Raw genomic sequence first — 23,593 nt, 5'->3', positions numbered from 1 at the left:
CCACCTCAGCCCTAGCTGCCTGTTTCACCTGGTTAGATTCCTACCTACCCTTCAAAACTTGTCCCAACCTTTAGGGACCTTCCCAAACCCTAGGCTTCTGCCTAATCCCTGCCCCTCAAGTGAGAGCTGAGACCCCCGGGTGGAGACAGTGGCCGCAGGCCAAGGTCAAGAAACCTGAGACTAGATACCAAAAACCAAAACGGCCTTACATTTATTGATGGGGCCCACCCCCTGCTGTCCAGGGGAAAGGAGGTCCCCCAAGGAGCCCCCCTAGGCCAAAACAGAAACGGTGGGGAGGGCCGACACAGGAAAAAGTGTCTCTGAGGTCCTCGTGAGTTTAATAAAATGAGAATCCTGCGTGCGGGGCCTCCCGGCCGTCCAAGCCTTGACCGGGCTGTGACCTCAGACCCTCACCCTGCAGACCACCCGAGCCCCTGGGCTTTGGCGCTGGGCAGAAGCCGAGGCCGGCAGTGGGCACGGGGCTGCTGCCCCATCACACGCTCATGGTCATCCCGGGCGAGTACTGCGGAGAGACGAGGGGATGGCGCGCGGGGGCGGGCTCAGCTCTGGCCTAGGCTGGGACCCGCCCCCCGGGGAGAATGGGGGACGGGACAGGGCAGATGTAGGGAGGGGAGGGGACAGGTGGCGATGGGTGGGGAGGCCGCCCTGGGGCGCGGGTCCCAGGATGGGGTAGGGGGCGGGGTGGTGAGACAAGGGCGGGAGAGGGGAGAAAATAGGAGAAGAGGGGAAGGATGCCGCGGCCGCCCCCCCACCTGGCCCGCCGCGGTCACGGTCTTGCTCTGGCCCCCCGGCCGCCCCGCCGGGGCCTGCCTGCCAGGCCCCTCCGGCCCGACGCCGCCGCGGGGGGGGAGTCGACGCAGTCGCTTACGCTTTCGCTCGGGAACGGGTGCAGGAAAGTCCCGGCGGCCGCCATCTCGCCGTCGTCCCGCGGGGTGCCCGGGGCGTTGCTCAGGCCGGCCACGGCGCCGGGGGAGCTCTGGGGGGGGCCGCGGTCAGCGCCAACTCCCCGCGCCCGGGCCAGGCCCTGCCCACCGCGCGGCCCACCCGGACGAGGCCTCCCCGTTCGAGGCGCCCCGGCCCCCACCCTAGCAGGAGCGCGGCCCCTCACCTTCGGCAACCCGTCCATGTCGCCCGAGCCTGTGGACGACAGACGACGGACACGCGGCTCAGAGGCGCCTGCACCAGGCCCGCCCCCTCTCCCCCGCCCAGCCCGCTGGGGGTCCCGAGGGGAGGGCCCGGATGAGGGGCAGTGCTGACGGTCGGGCGTCCCCACGGTTGAGTTACGGACCCTCCCCCCAGCACAGCCCGGGGTCCCGAGCCCCCGAGGCTCAGGGAGCGGTCCCGACGCCCCGACAGCGAACACAGGGAGGCCGCCAGGGGGCGCACGAGGCTCGCGAAGGAAAGCGGGGCGGGGGTCCCCGGCCGCCCGCTCACCCAGGGATCCGTTCACGTGGTGAGGCTCCATTGCACTCATGGCGGCCATGGGGCCCTCGGGGCCAGGGCCCAGGGGGAACTGCGGGCAGAGGAGCAGCGTGGAACTCAGGCCAGCAGCCCTCCCAGGGGTCACCGCCTCCCACGCGCGGCTCCCACCCCGACCCCACTCACGTTAGCCCTGCCGGCGCCCGGCCCGATGGGGTTCATAATGGTGTACATGTTCTCGCTGGAGTTGGTGGAGTCTGAGGAGAGGGCGTCACATGAGGGGGCGGGGCGGGAGGGCTCCTCCCAAGCACACCCCTCCCCACGCCCTGCCCAGGCCCTAGTACCTCCAGGGCTGGGCATGATGGGCGTTCCAGGGGGACCACCTCCTCCTGGGGGTCCCTGCACACGGAGGGAGACAGAAGGTAAGAAAAGCCCCTATCTGCCGCCCCACAACCCCTGCCCCCGGATCTGGTTGCCCAGCCTCGGCCACACTCACCGAGTAGCTGCCGGGGGAGGATGAGGAGTAGGGGATCTGGGGAGAGGGGCAGCTGTGAGCGGTGCGCCCATTCTACCCCCCACACACCGCCGACCCATCCCAGCCTCCAGCCCCCTAGCCTGAGACTCACCGAGTTGCCACTGGGGCTGGTCCACGGGCCGCGCACTCCAGGGCCCCTAGAAGAGTCGGTGGGTGGACGCTGAAGTGAGGCCGGGAGGCACACAGCGCCCCCTGCGCCCCCCGTGCCCCCAGACAGGCCCGCAGAGCAGCAGGTTAGACTGAGAAGTGGGAACCGTGCACGGACTCCACGCCAGCCTTCAGATCCCAACCCATCACCACCGGCCTTTGGGCCCCAGTTTCCCCACCCAACAGTGGAGTAAGCAAGATCCGCGGCTGTTGGGCGGCTTCGCAGTCTGCCCCAGCATACCGGGCGTGTGAAGCTAGGGGGTCCCACGGACACACTCCCAGGGTCCCTGAGGGCCTTACATGTTCATGGTGGGCAGGCCTGGGCCGGCGAGTGAGTTGGGTGGGGGCCGCATACTACCTCCGTAGCTCTGTGAAGTGAAAGGGCCGTGAATGCAGCCCAAGAGGGGAAAGCCCCCGATGCCCCACACACACCTGGGCCCCGCCCTTACCTGGGGCCCAACGCTGGCCATGCCCCTTGGAGGCGTTACCCTCTGCACTGAGCCCATGCTCGGATGCCCTGCGGTGGGGGCAGAAAGAAGGGGACTCAGACCAGGACCACTCTCCAGTGTGGACACGCGCTGGCTGGGGGGCGGGTGGTGGTCTGCACCATGAAGCACCAGGGACGGGGTGCTTGGAGCTGGCGTCCTGATGGGTGGAGGGGATACAGCAGCTGGACTTCCCTACTCACCCTGAGCTCGCGGGGAGGGGTCCATGGCGCCAGGAATGAGGGGCTGGGAGCCGGGGAGGCCTACAGGAGGCTGAGGAGGGGGGCGTGGCAGCACTGAGTATGGGTGACCGCACTCCGGCCCGACTCCTGTCCCCCCTCCCCTCATCCCTCTCTCACCTGACTCGGCATCCGCAGGGTGGGCCGGGGGCCCCCTGGGAACCGCGGTGACATGAAGGGCTGGAAGAGGTGGGCCGGGGATCAGCACCTCCCCCCACCCGCTCATCCCCCAAAGCTACCCCGTTCCTGCTGTGCCCAGGCCGCGAGCCTGGATAGGCCCCTCCTCCAGGACCGGCCGGCAAACCGCAGCCAGCCGGCGCCAGGTGCTTGCGAGCGCAGTGGGGCGGGGGCTCGAGGGGCTGGGGGCGGGGCGTGCGTGTGCGAGGGGGCGGGGCGTCACAGGTCCTTACCTGAATATGAGGCCCCATCATGGGGGCGTTGGGGTTGTGGGGGGGCGGCTGGGAGCCAGGGGGGCCCTAGGAGGACAGAACCACGTGGGTTGGGAGAAGCGAGGTCACCCGAAGCTCCGCTGTTTCCTGTGGCCCTGCTAAGCCTGGCCGGGGATGGGGACGCCATGGAGGCGGGAGGGTGGGCCAGCCCCTGCACTGCAGGAGGGAGTGGGGGGAAGTGGGGTGAGGGGTGGCTTACGGAATCACGGACAGGACCCGTGGCTCAGAGAGCCACGTTCGGCGGCCCCAGGCATCCTGGCATGTGCCCGCGCCCGCGCTGGCCGACCGCACAAAGACCCCGCCCTCTCCTGCACCGGGGCCCCGGCCCCACGAAGGCCCGCGAGCGCATACCCACCGCACCGACAGCCCTCCCACCCAACTCCAGTCTGCGGGCCTCAGGGCCTCTCCCAGCATGGGGCCCCACTGCCGTCACCCAGGGTCGAGGGACAGAAGGCCCCAGCCCTGACCCTACCTGGAAGAAGCCAGGAGCCATAGGGCCGGCTGCCAATGCGTCGTTGGGGGCCATGCTCCCCATCACAGGGCTGGGGGCGGCTGCAGCGCTCTGCAGGGCAAGGGAGGTCACTGGCCGAGGGCCAGGTCTGGCCACTTCCTGCCCGAGTGTACCCTCCCTCCATAAGTAGCTGGCCCCACGAGATGGAGAGTCCAGGCCATCCTACCCTCTATGCTCCATGGCAAGCCACCTGTGGGTCTCTCTAGGTGACAGAAGAGCAGCTGCCCCAGTTCCCACCTGGTTTAACAACCCTAACACTGTCTCGGATACATGGGTGGCCTTCAGCAGGGGCAGGCCCTGACACTCTCCTGGCCCCGAGACCCTGGAGGAGGCCAGGGAGTTGGGGATCCCAGGCCCCAGTGAGTCCCAAGCCTGAAGATTCTGGGGGTCTGATAATGCCAACCACCAAGGACTACAGTGTACACCTCCCCCTTCTAGCACAGGCTTGTTCTTTCCACCTGAATCCAAGCTCAGACCCGTGAGACTGTGGTCCGCAACTCCGGGCCCATCCCAACCACCCCTGTCCTCCTGGCTGGCAAGGCAGCTTAGCTGGGTCCCCAGCTCTACCCATGACACCGCAAATAAACACAAAAAATATCAATCGCAGCTTCAAGATGAACTTCTCTCCCAGGGGGCCCCTCCTTGGAGCTGCATAGACATCAGGAGGGAGGGGAAGGAAGAGCAGGACTCTGGGTGGGGTCTCCAGGCCCCCAACCTCTCTTCAGATGGACGAGGGGAGACCAGGTGCTAGAGAGGGGAGTTCCGGTGTCTGCCAAAGGGGGAGATGCTGGTGGCAGGCCCAGAGCTGGCAGGGGCACAGGCTAACAGGCCACTTCCTCTGATCGGTTCCAAGTTCCAGGCTTGTCTGCCTTTGGGGCCCACAGGGCTGGGGGGTGGGGGGGTTTAGCCTAGTCTCCCAGGGCAGAGGGGACACATCAAAGGACAAGAAAGGGGGAGGACACTGCAGGCATTGATGGGGGGAAAGCACTTCTCTGGGGGTCCCTTGACTGGTTTTGCATTATCCCCCCCTCCCTCCCCAGGCCCCAAGAGGAAGGGGATGGTCTGAGTCACTGCTGTCCATGGGGCTGGCACAAGCCGGCACACAGGAGCACTCAGGAATTTGTGGAACTGCAGCCACTTGAGCACAGAGGGGTTAAACCCTTTGCCCACAGCCACACTGCGCTTCCTGCCCTACAGAAGTGGGGAAAAGGGCCCCTTGGCTAGGTCAGAGCAGGGCCTGTGAGACACGCCCCTCCCCCCGCGGGACTGCAGCATGCTGCCTTCCTGCTCCTTCTCAAAGGTCAGCCTCTAAAGGACTCCGGCCCAGGCCCCGAGCTGGAGAGGTGCGGAACCTCCCCAGGCTTGACTGACAGCATTCCCAGGGCTCAGCACCCCTGCGGGGGAGGCTAAGCTGTCAGCCCCCTGCTACCTGCCGGTCCAGTGCCTCCACTTCGCCCCCTCCCCACCCACACAGCCCGATGGCCTGCAGCAGCTACTTTCGGGGCTGTCTGCCTAGCGGCTGGAGGGGGACAGCTCTTGAGTCCTGGGTCTGTCCACCGCCCGCTGCCTACCCAATTCGGAGGGCGGGAAGGCAGCCCCTTTCGAGCCACAGCAGGCGCCAGAGCATTTCCTGGTCGGGGAGGGGGAAGGGGGGTGGCTGTGCGCTGGGCTTCCGACCACGAAGTGTGGGGGCGGGAACAGATCCCAGAACTCTCGGCCCTGAAGGGTTAATCCGGGGCAGGCCCACCCTCCTAGGCTGATGGCCGGGGCTGGACTCCCCACGTCAATCATCCACCCGGAGGTGCCAGGTCCGGCCCGCGTTGCCATGACGACCGGCTGGGGCCGCTCGCGTTTCCTGGAGACGCCGAGGTCGAGCCCGGGAGCCCAGAGGAGGGCCCCGATAGCGTGGGGGAGGCGGGCAGGGCGCCCCCCGCCCCAGTTAGAGCGGCAGGACAGGATGTGCACCCGGCTTCTACCCGCGGCCACAGGGACCCTGTCCCCGAGGCACCCGGAGCCCGCTGTGCCCGCGCCGGCTCCCCGGACGCGCCCCGCTGCCATGGTAACCGGCGCGCCCCCGAGAAGCGCGCTCACGCCTAAGTGGAGACCGCATGCTCCGCCCTCCCTGGAGGCGCTCAGAGGGGCCGCTAGACACCGGCGGGGCAGCAGGAGAGGGGAAAGAGAGCCCAAAGGACACCGGAGAGGCGCAGGGAGGGCGCTGGGGCTCAACTGGGTACAGAGAGCCCACGTGAAGTCACGCGACACACCTCCAGACACCCCTGGGGCACCAGTTCTGGCAGGACCGGGACAGGCCTACGGCACACGAGCAGTGGGACCCGATGGGAGCGAACAGCAGTGTCCCCGGCTCCCATGCACGTGCAAGGAGCGTGCGTGGGGCATCTTCAGGGACATGGCGAACCCCCACCTCTCGCGGGCTGCAGCCTGGCCCTGCAGAGGCCTCCTCTCTCGTGCGGGGAGCGGGGAGCAGGGGCGCCTCCACTGGGAGGTGGTGCATGGTGTACAACCCTGGCCAATCGCAGAGAGAGGTGGGGATGAGGGAGCACTGAAGGGCGGAGCGTTCGGGATGCGCGAAGGGGCCAGCTGTAGGAGCGGGTACACAAGGGGCGGGTAACTCCCCTTGAGCTGCTCCACCCCTGGACGCCAGCTGAACCGAAGCTTCCCCCTTGAGCCCACAGCCTCGAGCCCCCAAGCCCTCCCCGGCCTGCCCAAGACCTGAGGGGCCAGGTGGCCAAGGCCCACAGGCCAGGGCAAAGAGGGTAAAGGCAGGGCTGCCATCTGCTCCTCCAGGACAAGATGTGGCACCCTGTTCACGTTACCCGCCCCCCCCCCCAGGCTCCTCTTCAGACAGGCCTCACCCCCACTCAAGGCAGAGGGAAACTGAGGCCAAAGCAATTGAGTCAGCGGCCCCAGTGGCTGAGAAGGTCAGGAAGAGTGTTCAGCGCTGGGCCTACTGCTGGGGAGGCTGGCCTTTAGCCACCCCTGGCACTCCACCTGGGCAGGCTCAGAAAGGCTGCGCTGGGAGGGGACAGGCAGTGGGGCCGGAGCTGCGGCCCTGTCTACTCTGGCTCACTGGGGCAGCACATGAGGGGAGGAGAGAAGGGCTGGCCTTGCAAAGGTGTGGGGGCTGTGGGGACCCTCAGTAGCTGGATGCAGTAGAAGGAGCCTCCCCAACCTGGTAAGTGACCATGGGCCAAGTGGAGGGCAAAGGGACCGCCCAAAAGTGGCTGAGACCCAAGGTGGAACCCCAAGGCTCGCCCACACCCTGCCCACGCTGCACCCTGGACTCACGTAGTCCTGGAAGGCCTTGGCCTCACTCGAGTGCTCGCAAGCCTCTCTGCGGTCGGGCGCGGCACAGTACAAGTCCCAGAACACGCTGTGGGCGGCAAGGGGTCGATGGTTTCCCCAGGCACCCTCACCCGGCCCCCTCCATGGCCCGCCCACGCCAACCCCACACGCACCACCACCAGGAATGCAGGAAGCCTGGGGGCTCCCCCAGTGTGATGTTCTTCTCCCATCGGATCTGCAGGGAGAGGAAAGGCAGGTGAGGGCCCGCTGCCCAGTCCTGCCTGACACCCTCCCCACCAAGGCAGCCCCTGGCCAGCACGGTGCCCAGGGACACGGGGCAGGGGACCAGTGGACCAGAGCTGGGAGCAGGTGCGACCAGGTGAGAGGAGGGGCAGAGGAGTGGGTGGCAGACCCTCAGATGGATGGACAGACGCCTGGATACCAGCCTGTGGGCCCTGAGCTGCCCCAGCCCTCAGTTCCCACCCAACACCCCAATGGAGCCCCAAGGGAAACAGGGTAGGGAGGCCCCTGGCTATGGGTGGCGAAGAAGGGCTGGGCCGACTTACCTCGGACAGAAAAGTCTGGGCTGACTTCTGGGCACCGACATGCAGCAGGTACTCATACACGTACAGCGCCAACCTGCAGGTGGGTGGGCGGGCCAGGTGGGGGCTGGTTCTCAGGAGGCCTGGGGCCAGCCCTGAAGCCCCTCCCCTCGGGTGGGCAGGTAGAAAGGACAGGCAGGGGCCCACAGTGAGCCCCTCATCACACCCACCCCCAGCCTCACTTGCTGCCCCCAGCCGGTCCCCCAATACCCCCTCATCTCTCCCACCCCTCACAGGAGGTGGCCTCCTCACCAGTTGCTCCACCTGATCAACTCCTACACATCCATCAACACCCAGCCTGCAGGCCCCTCCTCTAGGCAGCACTCCTAGCAGTCCTGGACCCCCTAATTCCAAGCTAAATTCTGCTTAGTTCAACACCCCATCATGGACCAAGTTCTGGGCCATCCTGCCGATGCCCAGACCCCAGAGCAGCCTTGGGCCCAGGGAGGTCTACCCAGGGACAGGGCTCCTGGGCATCGTTCCAGGCTGTGCATTGGGTGGGGTCTCCCCAAGGGCACCCTGGACTGTGTGGCCAGGGCCCAGTACCTCACTCACTCCCAGCCTTGCCTGCTGAGGAAGGAAAAGGGCCCTCTGCCCTTTCCAGGTGTCCCTGGATCCCATCCTCTTCCTTGGGATCAGTGCCCATCCACCAGGAGTGGCCAGGACCTCTCCATGTCAGCCGCCCAAGGGAAGTCTGGGCAAGCGGGGGGGTGGGTGAGCAGAGGCAGGGCCAGCAGTGCCACTTGGGAGCGACAGCACCACCTCGCCCAAAGGCCCTCTGTGCCTGGTGCCCCTGGACACGCCACTTCGGCCACTGCCCATCCCAAGAGCACAGGCCACCCTCCAACCAGCAGTGCCCTCCGCAGCCACACAGGGAGGGGCTGGCCTGTGTATACCACTTTCCAGGCCTCTCCATCCTTGATCTCCTCCCCCCGTTGGTCTTCCACACAGGCCAGCAGATGGACAACTCCCCGCCACCCTGGCTCAACCATTCCCCAGCCATCCACTCCACAGTACCAGCCCCTCTGGGCACCCCTGGGTCTTCCTGCTGCCCAGCCAAGGTCAGGTGGGCTGGAGAGGGGTCTGCATCCAGGACTGGGGGCTCCCCAAGGACAAGCCTGAGGCTGTGCCTCCACTAAAGGCCCTGGAGGCCCTTCCAGACGCCTCAGCACTCAGCTGGCTGCCCTGCCCTGGCTGCAGGCCCATCCTAAAATAACCCTGCTTTGACTCACGCTGCTGCCCTCTCCCTCCCTTCCCCCCAGGGGCGGCCCCACCCGCACATCCCAGCCCCCATCAGACCACCCCCCAGCGCCCAGCTAGACCTCACCAGGGCACTCCCCACCCCACGCCCCAGCTTCTGCCCTAGCCCTGGGTCCTCTCCTTACTTCATCCATGCTTTCATTCATTCATTCCACGTCCCCCAGGGCCCCTTTGTGCAGTGAGCAGAATAGACTCCTGTCCCCCTACAGCCACTGCTCATGGGGAGAGACACAAAGGTCATTACATCGCGGGATGGAAAGCAGCGTGTGCTACGGAAGGACAAGGGGCCGTGGGGCTGGGGGAGGCAGCCATCTCAGGACTATGCGTGTCTATGCTCACACCGCTCCACTTGAGCTGTGACGGCCACCCGAGGGACAGGGACAGGGCACAGAGGGGGAGGAGCTGGGGTGATCACGCAGTTCTGAGCGTGGCTTCCCCCAAGACTGGCCACATCATCACCTCCCCTCGGCAGCACCTCCACCCAGGACCCCCGATCCTGACAGTGCACCACCCAGCAGTCTCCAGTCACCAGCATCTGCACTTCTCCAGCCCAGTCGGCCCCCCAGACCCCTGGCCTCTAGGCTCACCTGTCCAACCCACTCCTGTGACCACTTTCCTTTCTAGAAGCTTCCTGAGCCTTCACAAGTGGCCTGCGTCCACCAAACCCACGTCCATCGGTGCATGAATGTGAACAGCCAAGGGGCCAGAGCAGACCCAGCCAACCCAGGCCTGCACACCACCTCAGCCTCTGGGCGAGGGGAGAGGCTGAGAGGGGGCTGGCGGGCCCCCGCCCCCTTGGGGCGCAGGGAGCAGGAAAGGCTGGGGCCGCTGAGAGGCCTGGAGACAGGGAGCAAGTTGGAGTGGGAGGATCCAGGTGGGCTGCCCCAGGAGGGGAGGACACCCGGCAGGGAGGGCATTCTGGACCCTGCCAGGGGCAGAAGGTGCTCCTCAGGGCTCAGGGAGCCTCCTGAAGAACAGGCCCTTGGATCCCACCATGTCTCCCAATGCTCGACGCTGCCAGCCCAGCAGGTCCGTCTCCATCTCCCTTGCCCTTGACTGTTAGGTGGTGGCGTGTGACCCAGGACGCAGGTCCGGGAGCCAGCCCTGCCCACGCTTCTCCCGCTCCGCCGTCTAGCCCGGCCCAGCTTTGCTCTGGGCCCTCTCCTCTCCTCTCCTCTCCAGCTCTGATGACATCCTCATGCAGCTGCCCACAGGGTCCTCAGCGTGGCCTCCCAGAACTCTGGGTCCACCATCCATGTGACAGGGAAAGGCCCTGCCTTGACATGCGCCCCCCCCCAGCTTCCTCCTCCCCACCCGTCCTTCGCCCCCCAAATGACCCGACCTTGACTCTCACAGGTTTGTGCAGGCGTGTGGATCCACCAGCTGTCCCGAGATCACAGCACTTACTGAAAGTAGGGAAACTTCAGGAGCAAGCTCCCCGTGGACGGAGAGCCCTCTCCCCTGCCCCCATGGCACACCCGCTCCAAGCTCACCACCTCTTGCCTGGGTCCGGACAGGGCCCCTCCAGGGGCTGCTCTCTTCCTAGCCCCTAGAGTCTACATCCCCACTCCCCACAGCACTCCTTGCTCACACCCTCCAGGGTCCCCCCCACACTGGCCACCCTCCACCCCAGGACCTTTGCACAGGCTGTTCCCCAGCCTGGGGCACATCTGCCCAGAGACCCTCATGGCTCTATGTCACCTTCAGAGGCTTCGCTGCCACATCCAACCCTCGTTCTGCCCTATCATCTTACTTATCTCTATCTGACGTGCATCTCTGCTCTCTGCCTGCAGCCCCCACTGGAATGTAGCTGTGGGAGGCCAGGAACTCTCCTTGCAACAGAGCCAGGCATCCTGGCCTCCCCGCACCCCCGCCGCCCAGGATGAACAAACCAATGCCCAGCCCCCACCCCTGGGGACGTCAGAGAATTAACCGAGGTGGTCTAGTCAGCGCTCATCATTTCCATGTGAAGGATTTGGGATTTCATCCCAAGAGCAAAGAGAAGCTAGAAAAGGTTTTCAGGTTGCTGATTTCTCTTAATGTTGTACTTTAATTTTTGCCAGGATCAAGTCTCAGGAAAGAACTGTGAGCTGTTTTTTTTTTAATTTTCAGTGAAGCCTTGTGAAGCCTGGACGTTTGGCGTGGTGGTTTGGGGACCTGCAGGGCCCTCCCTCATGGAAGGCATCCGCTTGGGATGCCACTGGGCTCTGCATCCGCATCGCCTCCAAATCCTGGCGTCACCCCTGCCCCCGCCCGGGGGTGACCTACCGAACAAAGAGCCTGCCCATCGGAGGGGCTCCCACAAGAGGGCAGGGGTGGAAGGGAGCGTGCGGCAGCCCCAGGAAGGCCTTCCCTCCAGAAGGAATGTGTGACCTGGAGGATCCGGGCTGCTCGCGGCGAGAAGCACACACGGAGTGCGCAGGGAACAGGTGACACAATGAGATGTCAGAGCCTCCTGGACTCCAATGTGGTACTCCACCTTCATTATCGAGAAGTACCATGACTACCAAGAGTTACGGTAACAAGTGCTCCCTGCCCGCACCCTCCTCCCCCTTAAAGCCCCTGGAGCAATGCTGCTGGGGCTGGAGCCACCCCCACTCACCTCTACCCCTACTCACCTCTACTCAGGGCCTCGCAGCAGCCCTCGCCTCGGTCTAATCCATCACCAGATCCCAGTGATGCCCCAAAGGGACTCGCCAACTCCCACATTTCCCCCTCCCCTCTGCCACCCTCCTCGCTGGCCTCCGGCAGCCTCCATGCTTTCCTCCCACAGCCCCTCTCCCACCTGGCGGCCTGAGTGATGACCCCACTCTCAAGCTCCACCCTGGCCTCTGGGCAGGTCCTCCTCCTCCGGGCTCCTCCCAGAGCGGCCCCTCCTCAAGCCCTTCCCTGGGGCTCCCCTGTGCCCGGCAGCTCCGCTCAGCCTCCAGGACTCAGTGTGGGGATGCCTTCTCAGGAACCGCTTACCCGCGTGCCCTGAACAAGGAGGCTATGGCCACACCTACAAGCCCAGCCAGGGACGGCCGGACACATCCACTGCCTCGCCTACTGGGCTAGTGAACACTCCACCCTACCGGGGGCAGCGTGCTCTCTCACACCAGTCCTGGGGGAGCATGAGGCGCTGTGCCCCAGGCGCAGCCGTCACTCATGGCACAGCTCTCAACCCACCACGCAGCCCTCATGGTGTTCCAGGGTGCACACACACAGCAAACGGCCAGACCTCGCCCCAAGTCCAGGACGGAAGCCTCTGGGGCCAAAGAGGAAGGGATACAAAGGGACAAAGGGGCCTTCAACTGCCCCAGTCACCTTCGTCCCCTTATTAAAAAAACCGGAAACCAAGGACCACACACAAGCGCTCCTGGGCTCCTCTGAGGTTGGGAGTGTTTATCGTTTACAGAAGGAGAGACTGTGTCTTCCCGCGGGCAGCCCACCGGACCTCAGACTCCCTCTCGCCTGCCCTGCCGCCTCATCACTGACCTCCCCTGCGGGCTCTGCAGTCACCAGTGCTCGCTGCCAGCCCCCAAGGGCAGGGACCCAGCAGGCGCTGGATGTGTTTCTGGGGTAGGCTGGCCCAGACCTAATGTTAAGATGGAGAGCCACACAGGACTCAGGACAGGGGCCCAAAGGAAGGAGACGAAGGGCAGGAGGAGGCAGAAGCGGGGGAGGAAGATGCAATCCCGGAGAGTCGGGGACCTGAGCAGGGTAACCCCCTCTCCCCATCTCACAGAGAAGGAAACCGAGGCCAGAGACAGGAAGTGGCTCGGTGGGTGGCTGTCTGTGCAGGGGCACCATGGGCAGCCTCTCACCCAGTCCTCAGGAGAATCCTGCTTGTCCACGTTTCAGATGAGGAAACTGAGGCTCAGAGCACCGAGCCGTCCCTCCAGCGTCTCGGCCCCCATGGTTCTGAGAGCTCTCCCATGCCCCAGAACCTGAGACCTCAGCACGGGGCTTCTGCTCCAGGGCCCAGCCTCCCGATCAGGGAAATGGGGGATGTGAGCATCTGGTGTTTTCCAAACTTTCGGCAGCAGCAGAACCCCATCTCCAAACCAACAGTTATACAGACCCTCTACGAGGAACAGATGCGCGCAGAAAGGCTTCGGCCAAAAACGGGACCGGAGAACAGAGGGCGTGATGGAAACTCGGCCTCCACGTGAGGGGTCTGCAGACCCAGCACCCTCTGAGAAGCTCTGCCGAGCAGGCTAGGGAAAGGGGCCGATGGGGAAAGGGGCCAGGGATTCCGATAACCCTCTCTTCCAGCCCTGGCCAAGAGCTGAGGCCAAGTTCAAAGAATCAGAATTTCTCCAAACTCAATTCCAGACACCCCCCGGCCCCTGCCCATGGCTCACACCTATTATTCCCTCCCTTCTCTTATCTCCATGACCACCACCTGAACTGCCATCATCCGCTCTCTCCCCCAGTAACTGTGCCCACCTCCCCCAGGCCCTCCTGGCCCTCTACTCCCAACCCCCATAAGCCCCGCGCCACACAGGAGCTGGAGTGCCCTTTCCCTTCTCCGATCTGGGGCTCCAGGTCTCCAGCCCCAGCTCCTTGGCCTGGCATCACCCCAGGGCCTTTGCACTTGCTGTGCCCTCAGCTGCCTGCTCTTCCTCCAGGTCTCTGTACACCTGACATCCCCTCACACTTCACCGTCACCCAATCTCCCACTCTCCCACTTTGCTTTCTTCACATGACATCCCAAGAGCGTCCCGTTGGCTTGCTGGATGACTCGACACCTCCCTCCCTGCTGGGATGTGGGCTTCTTCAGGGCTGCAGCCTGCCTAACGGGACATCCGCACCCCAGGACACAGCCTACCACGTCTGCTGAACAAGTGAACAATTCCCACTGAGAGAGTGGTAGCCCGCAGACCCAGCAGCCAGGGCACAAGGATGGCCAGGCACATGCAAGGATCCCCAGGGATGGGGTGGCCATGCCAGATACTCCCTGCTTCCAACCTGGACAGGAGTTAGTGCCGGTTTTTAAAAGTCTTCCTGCTTAATGGTGCTGGGGAATGGGGCCCAACCTGATAACCTTGCGGGTGGACAAAAATGGGCTGGAGGAGCAGTCATCTGCCTAATACCTTCCAGCCACAAGGATCTCTTCTCTAAGATGACCGCGAGGCTGGGTAGAGAATGGACACACGACCTTGTGGAGCAGAGCCAGGGGTCCTGCTGTCAGCCCAGACAGAAGAGGCGGGACAGCAGAGGGGGGCACTCAGCCCACGTCCAGGGCTCCTTTCACTGCCCAGAAGTTCACGTCCTCACCCCCGTCCTGGCCCCCAAGGGAGGTCATCATGGGACCTCTCCCCGATGACCCAGGCTCCTCTCTGCTCCAGCAGCCGGTTTCCCACCCCAGGCCACCCGACGTGGCTCAACTTCTAGGATCCTGCGAATCAACCACTGCTATCAGCCATCGGAAGCCTTGCCTGTGGCAGGCCTTTCTCCCTCGGCACCAACAATACTGCAAGCCCTTCGCTGCCCTTGCTGTGGGACGCTCACAGCTCCAAGCACCTTTCAAATGCTCCTCAAAGCTAAGAGATGGCGCTGTTATGTCTGCTCTCCTCAGGAAAGGTAAGCGAGCCTAGGAGACGGGGCCCCCTCCCCCAAAGCCAAGGAGCAGGGAAGAGGCAGTGCCGCAAGGCAAGCGGGGCGGCCGGGTTTCAGGCTGCCGGCTCGGCTTGGAGCGCCGCCGGCTCTGGGAACTAGGTACCTGTGCCCCCGGCGGCCGGAGAGCATCAGCCGCCCCCCGCCACGCCAGGCCCAGAGCAAGTGGGGGCCCCGCCCCGCTCCCCGCTGCCCCGGCCGGCGGGACAGGTGGCCTCGCGAGGGTGGGGCCGGCGTCCCTCAGGCCCTCCTCTCCCCTCTCTAGCTCTGCCCCAGGCGCAGGGGTCCCCCGAGGCTGCAGGCTCGCCGGCCTGGGAAACTTCCCTGGAGAACGCGGAGAACCGCGGGGACCACGACCGTCGGGGAGGTCTCGCGACCCTCGAGTCCCCTCGGATCTCGCGCGCCCCCTGAAATCTCGCGCCCTCGAGTCTCGCGCGCCCCCGCAAATCTCGCGACCCTCGAGCCGCTCAGGTCTCTCACGCCGCCCGAGTCTCGCGCGCCCCTCAAATCTCGCGCCCCTTGAACACAACCTCTCGGGTCTCGCGCGCCCCCTCGAGCCTCACGACTCCTTGCGCCCCTCACACCCTGTGACTCTCGTGCGCCCCCTCAAATGTCGCGCCCCCTTAAGCCCCTCACGCCCCTCGGTTCGAGCGCGCTCCCACATACCTCGCGACGCCTCGCGCCCCTCGGGTCTCGCGCGCCCCCGCAAATCTCGCGACCCCTCGAGCGCGCTCGGGCACCGCGCGTCCTGCACCCCGCACCCACGTGCCCGGCGCGGTGCCCGCCGGCGTTGGGACCCACGGAAGACGCGCGGCCGCCGAGCCCCGCCCCCGACCCGGGCCCCCCGACTCACTTCTCGCGGGCCTGGCTGTCGGAGGGCACAGCCGAGCCCTTGCCCCCCTTGGCGTACATGCTGCTCCGCGCCGCCGCCGCCGCCGGGGCCCACACCTGTCAGGCGGCGCCGCGGGCCGCGCTCGCGGTCGCCATAGCTACCCCGCGCCCCGGGCCTCACCGCCCCGAGCCCCGCTCGGGCGCCGCGGGCATCGTCCGCGCGGGGGAGCTCCAGACGGCCGAGGCGGCGGCGGCGGCAGCTCCAGCTTCGGCTCCGGCCGCGGGTTTTATTTTCTTCCTCTCTTTCCTCTGCGCGGGCTGTTCCGGGAAGCGCGCGCCCCCTCCTCCCGCCGCGCGCGCCCCCGCCCGCCGCCTCCCCGCCGCCCGCGGGCGCCGTTCTTAAAGGGGCGATGGCGGGCGCGCGGGTGGGTCCCGCCGCCGGGATCGTGGGCCGGGCGCGCACGCGCAGTGCTCCCGCGGGGGAGGCGGCGCGGGGACGGGTACATACACGCAGGGCACGAGTGGGGATGGCCACCAGGGTCACACAGCGGGACACAGCTGATCACGGCCACACACACACGCCCCAGATAGGACCAGCCACCTAAATGGTGCACCCAGGAACACAGCCACACACTTCGTTGCAGCTACACCTCAGGCACAGGACTCTGCACACATAAGTCCGCCCAGCTACTGGAACCACTGTGACAATTCCATAAAGCTACAGGCAGTCACACTGGGTGTATCACTCCGCAGAGCTACCCACACACAGCACGGGTGGAACCGCCACACACACAGCTGGAGCGGGGACACGTTGTCATACACAGGATACACAGCTCAAATAGTGGCTGTCACAGCAAAACCCACAGACCACCACTGGCAGCGGCACAGAGCCGCACAGAGACACGCATAGGCGCAGCTATGCTACAGCTTCTGACAGCCGTGGAAAGAGCCTACGCAGCTACTCGCGGTCACTCTGGGCACACTGTCACAGCCTCCCCGGGGCTCCACACACGGACCCGGGGAGTCACGGAGCCACAGATGACAGCGTCACACTCACACATCCTCTGGACACCCACAGCCAAACACACCACACAGACACACAATACACAAGAAGCTCCTTGGGGTACTCAGGCCACACCCTGGGAGCCGCCCTGCACTGCCCCATAGTCACACCCTGTGTCAATAGTTGGAACTGGCGGCGACTGTTTGTTGACTGACTGAGTCATTCCCGCTCGCTCGGCTTCTCAGACTCAGTGTTGCCAACTGTAATTGGGGTGCATTGAAACCTTTAATTGCCCCTCTGCAGGTATCGGGTACAGGCAGTGAGTACCCCATTCCCCATCCTAGGGCCCTTCTGCCCCCAGGGGTGTGCCCCCACCTCCTCTGCACGACCGCGAGTGTGTTTCTGTGTGTGTAAACACGCGGTTCCTATGTGAGTGCACGTGTGCGTTGTTGTGCGTGGGGGGTTGGCAGGCACCGAGTGAACGGTCGCCGTCCGGCAACTGTCCGTGGCTCTGCGGAAGTGGTTGTGTGTCCGTGGCGGTTCTGCAGCACCGAGTGGCGCAGCGTCAGGCTGTGTGCACAAGTGTGTGAATGTGCGTGTGCCTTCGCGCGTGGGTGGATTGCGGGCTCCTGTGTTGTGTGGTTGTGGGCTCAGGTTTCCTGTGTCGTTGTGTCTTGATGCGAGCGCCCCCTCTCGCAGCCGGCAGACCCCCCCATCACGCCTCTCTCCTAGAGGCCGCACCCCCAGTACAAGTCCCCCTTTCCCCAGGCCTTCCGGCCGGCTGGAAGTCGGGAGCGGCTGGGGTTCCAGACAGGCGAAGAGGAAGGGAAGGGCCGGGCTGGCCTCAGCCCCGCCTCCATCCCGAGGGGCCCCGGCCGGGGACGGGGGGGAAGCCAGCCCTTCCCACTTCCTGTCCAGGCGGCCGTCCCCTCCCCCAGCTTCCTCTCCCGCGGGCCTCCCCGGCCCCCGCGGCGCTCGGGTGGGGGCGCGGCCGGCACGCTTGCCTCGGGCCTCGAGCTGACGTCTGCCCCGTGCCCCGCGGGCCGTCGGGGGGTGGGGGCGTCAAGGACACCCTCATCGTAATACCTGCTCCCACCGCTGCTCTCCAGCGCCTACAGCCAACGAGGCAGAGAGGGTGTGACTCAACCCAAGTCACACAGCGTATTGGTGACAGCTGTGACTCCCGGGCCCTGCAGCTATTTCTCCCGCCACTCCAGGCGCCCCCCATTTATCTCCCAATGCTCCCCGGGATTCTGTGTGCCCTGGGCGGGTCCCTTGCCCTCTCTGAGCCGCGCTTCCTTGAGTCGATGTGAGTCTTCATTCTCTCCACAAACACTGAGCGCCCGCCGTGTGCGGGGCTCCGGGGACGTTGTTACCGCTTGTGGAGCAGGGGGTCTGATGGGGAAGGCGGACCGTCAAAAGCTGGCGAATCAGTAGGATAATTTCAGAGAGTGCCACGTGCTGGGCAGAGGGAGGAGTCGCCGGTGGAGAGGACGGAGCGACAGCAGGGTCTGCCGGGCTCCGGGAGGAGGGCGGAGGCGGAGAGAGGGAGGGCGGGACGCAGAGGCGCCCGCTGCCCCGCGAGCTGCGAAGGGGGAGGCGAAGCGGGTGGGAGCGACGAGCGCGGTTCTCATGGCAACCGGGACGGATCTCCAAACACAGCCTCGGCGTCGGCGGGAAGTCCGAGAAGAGCGAGCTCTGGGCCCCACGCGGCGTCCGGGGAAACCGAGCAGCGCGCACTTCCAACCCGGGCGCCCGCCCTGCAGGAGGAGAACCCACAGAGAGAACGCCCCCAGCCATATGAGGGTGGGGCATGGGGGGAAAGGAAAATTGCTTAATAAGGGGAAGGGTGGATCCGAAAGATCTGCAAGCAGAATGTTCAGACTGCAGTCACCCAAGTGTAAAGGCCCTAAGGTGGGCACACAGTTAAGGTATTTGAGGCAGAGTGAGGAGGGCAGTGTGGCTGGAGCAGGGAGATGATGGCTAGGAGGGTAGAGGAGCCAGACCACTCCTGGCAGGTACGGGTTGGGATTTGTTCTAAGAGCAATAGGGAGCCATGGGACGGTGTGGAGCCACTAGGGACGAGATCCGCGTCGGGACTCTAAGAAGAAGCTACATGGGGCGGCCAGGTAGATCTGGTTGGCGTGGAGGAGGCAGGGCGGTTGCCCCAGGGAGAGGCCCGTGTAGACAAGGGTCGTGGGCCAGGGCAGTCCTGGTAATTGATTGAGGGGCCTGGGTGTGTGTGTTGGGGGGCGGGGGCAAGCGAGGAGGGCTAAGGCTGGATTCCGGATCTGCGACGCCTTCGCCGGCTTCCGGTCGCCCCCATGTGGCTGCGCGGGGACTACAGCTCTGAGCTGGAGCTCGTCCTCTTTGAGACTGCCCATGCCCCGCAAACCCCAAGCCCGTGGGGTCGGGGGAGACGCCTGGGGGAGCCCGAAGCAGGCTCTGCTTGTAGGGCAGAAGAGCTGCCTGGAGGAGGGACTGTGCCTCCCCTCACTCACTCCCTTCCTGCCCTTGCATTCTTCAGACCCACCCTCTCAGGCTCACCTCCCGGCCTTTGCGCTGCCTCTTCCTGCCGCCCGGAGCTCTTTCTCTGGCTCCAGGCCCGGTCTATTCTGGCTCCTCCTTCGCCTTTGGTCCCAATAGCTCTTTCTCCTGCTCCCCCTACTCTTTCTCCTTCTCCTCTCCCTCCGCCTTCTCCTCGCCTTCCCTAGCCATCTCCCCCAGATTATCGGCTCAGCACGTGGGACCTGTCATTGTTAAGAGAAAATAATGCACCAAGTCATCTGTGGGCAGCCTCTGCCTCCCGGCGGATCGGCCCTTTCCCGGGACACCGTGGTGGGTGCCCACGAAAATGGTGCAGGAGTTGTGGGGGAGGCTGGTCTGGGTTTTCCTAAAGATGGCTTTCCGTCTCCACAGGAGGTGGAGGCAGTCCCTCCCTCCTCATTTAAGTGGGGCGCTTTGGGAGGGGCCAGGGCCGGGCGGCCCCTGCAGCCCCTCGACAGCCAGCCCCTCGGCAGCCTTGTGCGAGGCGGCCAGAGCTGGGGGCAGACCCCGCACCCAGAGGCGGCTCCTCTCCGAAGCTGTAATTATGGGTAATTTTCTAACTGCAACACAAAAATTAAAACCCAAACAACACCGGGAGGGGAGAAGCCACAGCAGCTGGCGAGCACCCGGGCAGCTGGGGCGCGGTTGGGGTTCCAGCCCAGGCCAGGTGGGAGGAGCCCGGGCCCCAGCCCCTGGGTGCTGGGGGCGAAGGGGCGGGGGCAGAGGGTCGTTCAAACAGGCTGGCCTCCTTGCAGAGCCAGCAACCCATTGGAGTCTCGGGTTTCTGAAATGGGGATTATACCCCCAAACCGATCACCTGGAGGCGGAAGTCCCCGGATGGAGGATCTGGGCCTGGCTTGGAAGCCCGGCTGTGCCGAGTCCGCCGTGTAGCCCTGAACGGGAACCGCCTGAACCTCGGCAGAGCCGTGAGGAACTCCCAGCGAGAGCAGGGACCCAGGAGGACTGGGCGGAGGAGCGGCGGCAGAACGGCCAGCTTCCCACACCAGCCCCGCATCCACCGGCCGCCCAGCGCAACCCAACCCCGGCCAGTACCCTGCCGCGCTTCCAGCGCCTTCCGCGGCTCCACTGCCCGCCGGTCACGTCCCTGCCCCTGCGCCCTGCGCCCGAGCTGCAGTGAGACGCGTGCTGAGGAGCTGGCCGCCCAGCTCCAGACCCGACCACCCCGTGGGATCCTCCCAGCAGCCTCACGAAGGAGCCAGAACTTCTCCCCATGTTACAGGATGGGGAAACTGAGGCTCGAGAGGCACCGAGAGAGTCCCATGGGCGCCCTGGAGGCAGCACCCCACCCACTGGAGTGCCCCAGCACCCAGTCTGGGCCTGGGATACTCACTCTGGGAAACTGAAAGCATTCTGAGGAAACCTCAGGCCTGGGGAGGACAGGGAAGGGAGGAATGGGAGAGGGGGAGCCAATAACTACAGAGAAAGTTCTGCAGGTAAAACTGAGGCTCAGGGCAGGGAAGCAACTCACCCAACGACACACAGCAGAGAGTGGAGGCACCAGGTCCCACTTTGGGGTGCACTGGCAATGTCCCTCCCTCACGTCCTCCAGAGCGCCAGCCTCTCTTCTTGTGGTGGAGGACAGAGTTTCCATGGCACCCTAAGGTCCTACTCTGGCTGGTACAGGGGGAAGGGTCTTTTCCTGCCTTCAGCTTAATAACAACACTGGGGAGTGGATGCTTGCTAAGCACTGGAAACTGAGCTCTTCTTGGCCATGATCCTTTTGCATGCACCCAGAGCATTCCCACCTCAGGGCCTTTGCACAGGCTGTTGTTCCTGCCTGGGACACCCTTCCCCCAGCCCTTCCCCATGGCGGGCTTCTCCTTGTCCTCAGGCCTCAGCTCCAGCGATGTCTCCTCAGAAAGGCCCCCAAACTTCTGGGTCACATTGCCCTGTTGGATTCTCCTGAAAAGCCTGTTTTCATGCGTTGATTGCCGCAGTCCCCAGTGGTCCATGAGTTCCGCCAGGGCAGGGAATGTGAACGTTTTGCTCAGTGCTGCGTCCCTAGAGCTTAGAACAAGGCTTGGCATACAGTAGGCAAGCAATAAATGCTTGTTGCTGAACAAATGAACTAAAAATTCCCAATGTCCCCTCTGTGCTGGGGTCTGAGACCTCCAATGTCCTTGGGATCTCAGCCTGAGGGCACACAGACTATCAGGACCCCACTCCCCACCCCACCCCCAACCTGGTGCAGCCAAGGCCATCAGGGCCTGCAGTCCCGAGCACGGCCACACGAGGGGAGCAGAGACGCGCAGGTCCGACTCCTGAGGGCCCGCAGGCCCCGCCCCGGCGCCCCTTTAGGAGCCGCTCTGGAGACCCCGAGTTTCAGGCTCGGAATGTGGTCCCCCTCTCTTGACCTCGCCCATGCCCCCAAGTCGGCTTCCAAATGTATATTTCCGCACTTATGTATTGAATTATTTCGTGGCAAAGAAGAAGGAAAATACGGAAAAAAATCACCCAGTTCTCCCACGCCCGCAAAAACCTTGTTCCCATTTTGAACTCTTACCTGAATATCTTTTTTCTCCAGTTTTTGTGGTGTTTTTTTTTCTTCTCGAGGGGCCTTCTTTCACTAAACCTTTTCAAAACTGCGAACCACCCCGTCGGACTCTCCAAATCCCAGGCATCCAGTAGGCACTCAGCAAATATTTGTGGAACGAACGAAATCTTACCAAAAATAAAGTAAAATAAAGCTAAGTACCCTCCTTAGCCCCACCCCCAGGCAATCACCGCCGCGAAGTCAGGTCAAGTCGGCGCGACCCGGGCCCCGGCGGCGGCGCGCGCGGGCCTGGCCTCCGAGCACAGTGTGGCCCAATGGTCACGCACGCGGATTCGGGGCTGACGCGCGGCTGCCGTGGAGCCTTGGGCGAGCTCCTCAAACACACCGTGCCTCAGTTGCCCTTCTGTGAAGTGGGAGGTGATCCCAGTTCCTATCGCAAGAAGCTATGGTAGACATGACATTGCTTAATACCAATTCAATAGCCAGTGCCTGGCCGCTGCTATTTGTAATTACTTAAAATGCTTTAAAAATCTAACTGCTGGGGGCTGGCCCCGTGGCCGAGCGGTTAAGTTCGCGCGCTCCGCTGCAGGCGGCCCAGTGTTTCGTTGGTTCGAATCCTGGGCGCGGACATGACACTGCTCATCAAACCACGCTGAGGCAGCGTCCCACATGCCACAACTAGAAGAACCCACAACGAAGAATATACAACTATGTACCGGGGGGCTTTGGGGAGAAAAAGGAAAAAGTAAAATCTTTAAAAAAAAAAAACATCTAACTGCTGTATAGTATCCCTTTGTATCACTCCACTTATCTTACTTTGGGGTTCCCAAGAAGTAGACCCTACGACCGAATTCAAGAGCATGGCTGTTTGGGAGGTCACCCCAGGAGCCCCGGTCGGTGAGGAGAGAGAAGGAGCCTGCAGGGGGCGCCAGCGAGCAGGCCCTGCGCTGGGACCCGAGGGCCCTGCGGGCGGACGCGCCGCGATCGCCTCTCCTTCCGCCTGCGGTCGAGGGCTGCAGGCCGGAGAGCCGGGGCCCGCGGCGTGGCCTCGGGCGGCCAGAGCTGCTCTCAGCAAAGTGTGCCGAGCCGGCCGGTGGAAGGCGCTGGAGCTTGCTGACCGCAGACGTCTCAGAGACACGTTTTGTGCGCCCGCCCCTCCCAAAGGCATTCAGTGGCTTCACCAATTTTACTATAACCAACGTGGCCACGTGACCTCAAATAAGGTCTTTCCACATCATTAAAAATCAAGCTTTACCTTCTGAATTCGATTTTTGTGCATCGAAGGACCATCATTTGCCCATTTCCCCCCTCCCCCATGGGACGCTCAGCCGATGTATTGGTCACGTGTGTCCCCAGCCGCCAGGCACGTCCTCACGTTCACGTCTGTCTCCCAGCCCTTAACAGCCACCCTACACGGTGGTTTTTACTGTCCTCCTTCTACAAAGAAGGAAGCTCCGACACAGAGAGGTTAAGCTGCTGGCCCTGGGTCCCACAGCGGTGGAGTGGCTGAGCAGACCTCAGTCATGATTTGCTGAATTAATGCACCGAGGTCTGCGGTCGCGATGTCTGCCCACTTTCTGGGTTAGCCCCTAAGTCAGCTTCCCTACCCCGGCCTAGCCCTTTGCCGTCACACCCGCCTCCAGTCCTGACGCACCGGCTCCAAGAGCCCCACAGACGCCTCAAGATACCCAGACCCGGCAAACGGCCTCTGTGCTGGGTTGGGCGGCCTGGCATCCTGCCCTCACCCTCCCCTGGGGAGACGGGACTCCCAGAGCAGCAGGGAGGGAGAGTGCTGGGTCTCAAAGGCCGTCTCAAGAGAATGGAGATGGCAGGAAGCCGGGAGGGGGCTGGGCCAGGGATGTCAGAGGTGGCTGGGGAGCTCCCGGGACAGGGACGTCGGACGCTTGACCCTGCTCCAGCTCCCTGGTCTAGGGGCTCCTGGGCTCAGGGCCTGGCACAGGGTGGGTACCAGGCATCAGATGGTGTTGGGCCAATGTGGCTGGATCCAGGGGTCACAGATTGGTGGCCCTGGGGCTGGGTTGTCCCAGAGAATGCCCTGCATATCTGTCTTCGCCTTTGGGGGGCTCCGAGAGTCTCTGAAGTTCTCTTGGTGTCTGTGAGGGTC

General features: G+C 64.2%; 1 protein-coding gene across 8 annotated transcripts; it reads right to left on the bottom strand.

Annotated features, from left to right (window-relative positions):
- Window positions 1-185: 185 nt before the first annotated feature.
- Window positions 186-15,764, bottom strand: SSBP4 (single stranded DNA binding protein 4). 8 transcript variants are annotated; one of them, XM_044773543.2, is made up of 18 exons: window positions 15,426-15,764; window positions 7,676-7,748; window positions 7,283-7,344; window positions 7,113-7,197; window positions 3,768-3,857; window positions 3,257-3,322; window positions 2,967-3,026; window positions 2,811-2,880; window positions 2,572-2,639; window positions 2,423-2,490; window positions 2,067-2,112; window positions 1,937-1,972; window positions 1,785-1,839; window positions 1,627-1,697; window positions 1,456-1,534; window positions 1,130-1,158; window positions 890-997; window positions 186-523 (listed from the first exon to the last, which is right to left on the bottom strand). In XM_044773543.2, exons 1-18 carry the CDS (start codon window positions 15,482-15,484, stop codon window positions 494-496), a joined length of 1,155 nt encoding a protein of 384 aa, XP_044629478.1. In that variant the 5' UTR covers window positions 15,485-15,764; the 3' UTR covers window positions 186-493. The 8 variants fall into 8 exon arrangements, with proteins under 8 accessions (XP_044629478.1, XP_044629461.1, XP_044629480.1 ...); XM_044773526.2 differs by having other exon boundaries at window positions 774-997; window positions 15,426-15,728; XM_044773545.2 differs by lacking the exon at window positions 3,257-3,322 and having other exon boundaries at window positions 15,426-15,757.
- Between the last annotated feature and the right edge of the window lie 7,829 nt (window positions 15,765-23,593).

The sequence above is a fragment of the Equus asinus genome, chromosome 10 (genome assembly GCF_041296235.1).
Source record: "Equus asinus isolate D_3611 breed Donkey chromosome 10, EquAss-T2T_v2, whole genome shotgun sequence".
In the NCBI taxonomy this organism is placed as follows: domain Eukaryota; kingdom Metazoa; phylum Chordata; class Mammalia; order Perissodactyla; family Equidae; genus Equus; species Equus asinus.
This window is presented reverse-complemented; position numbering and strand designations above follow the sequence as displayed.

Coding starts and splice junctions, on each gene's coding strand:
- SSBP4 (XM_044773506.2), bottom strand. CDS start 15,484: ATGTACGCCAAGGGGGGCAAGGGCTCGGCTGTGCCCTCCGACAGCCAG. Junction 3,323..3,767: donor TGGCTCCTGGCTTCTTCCAG/GTAGGGTCAGGG, acceptor CTGTCCTCCTAG/GGCCCCCCTGGCTCCCAGCC. Junction 3,027..3,256: donor TGATGGGGCCTCATATTCAG/GTAAGGACCTGT, acceptor CACCTCTTCCAG/CCCTTCATGTCACCGCGGTT.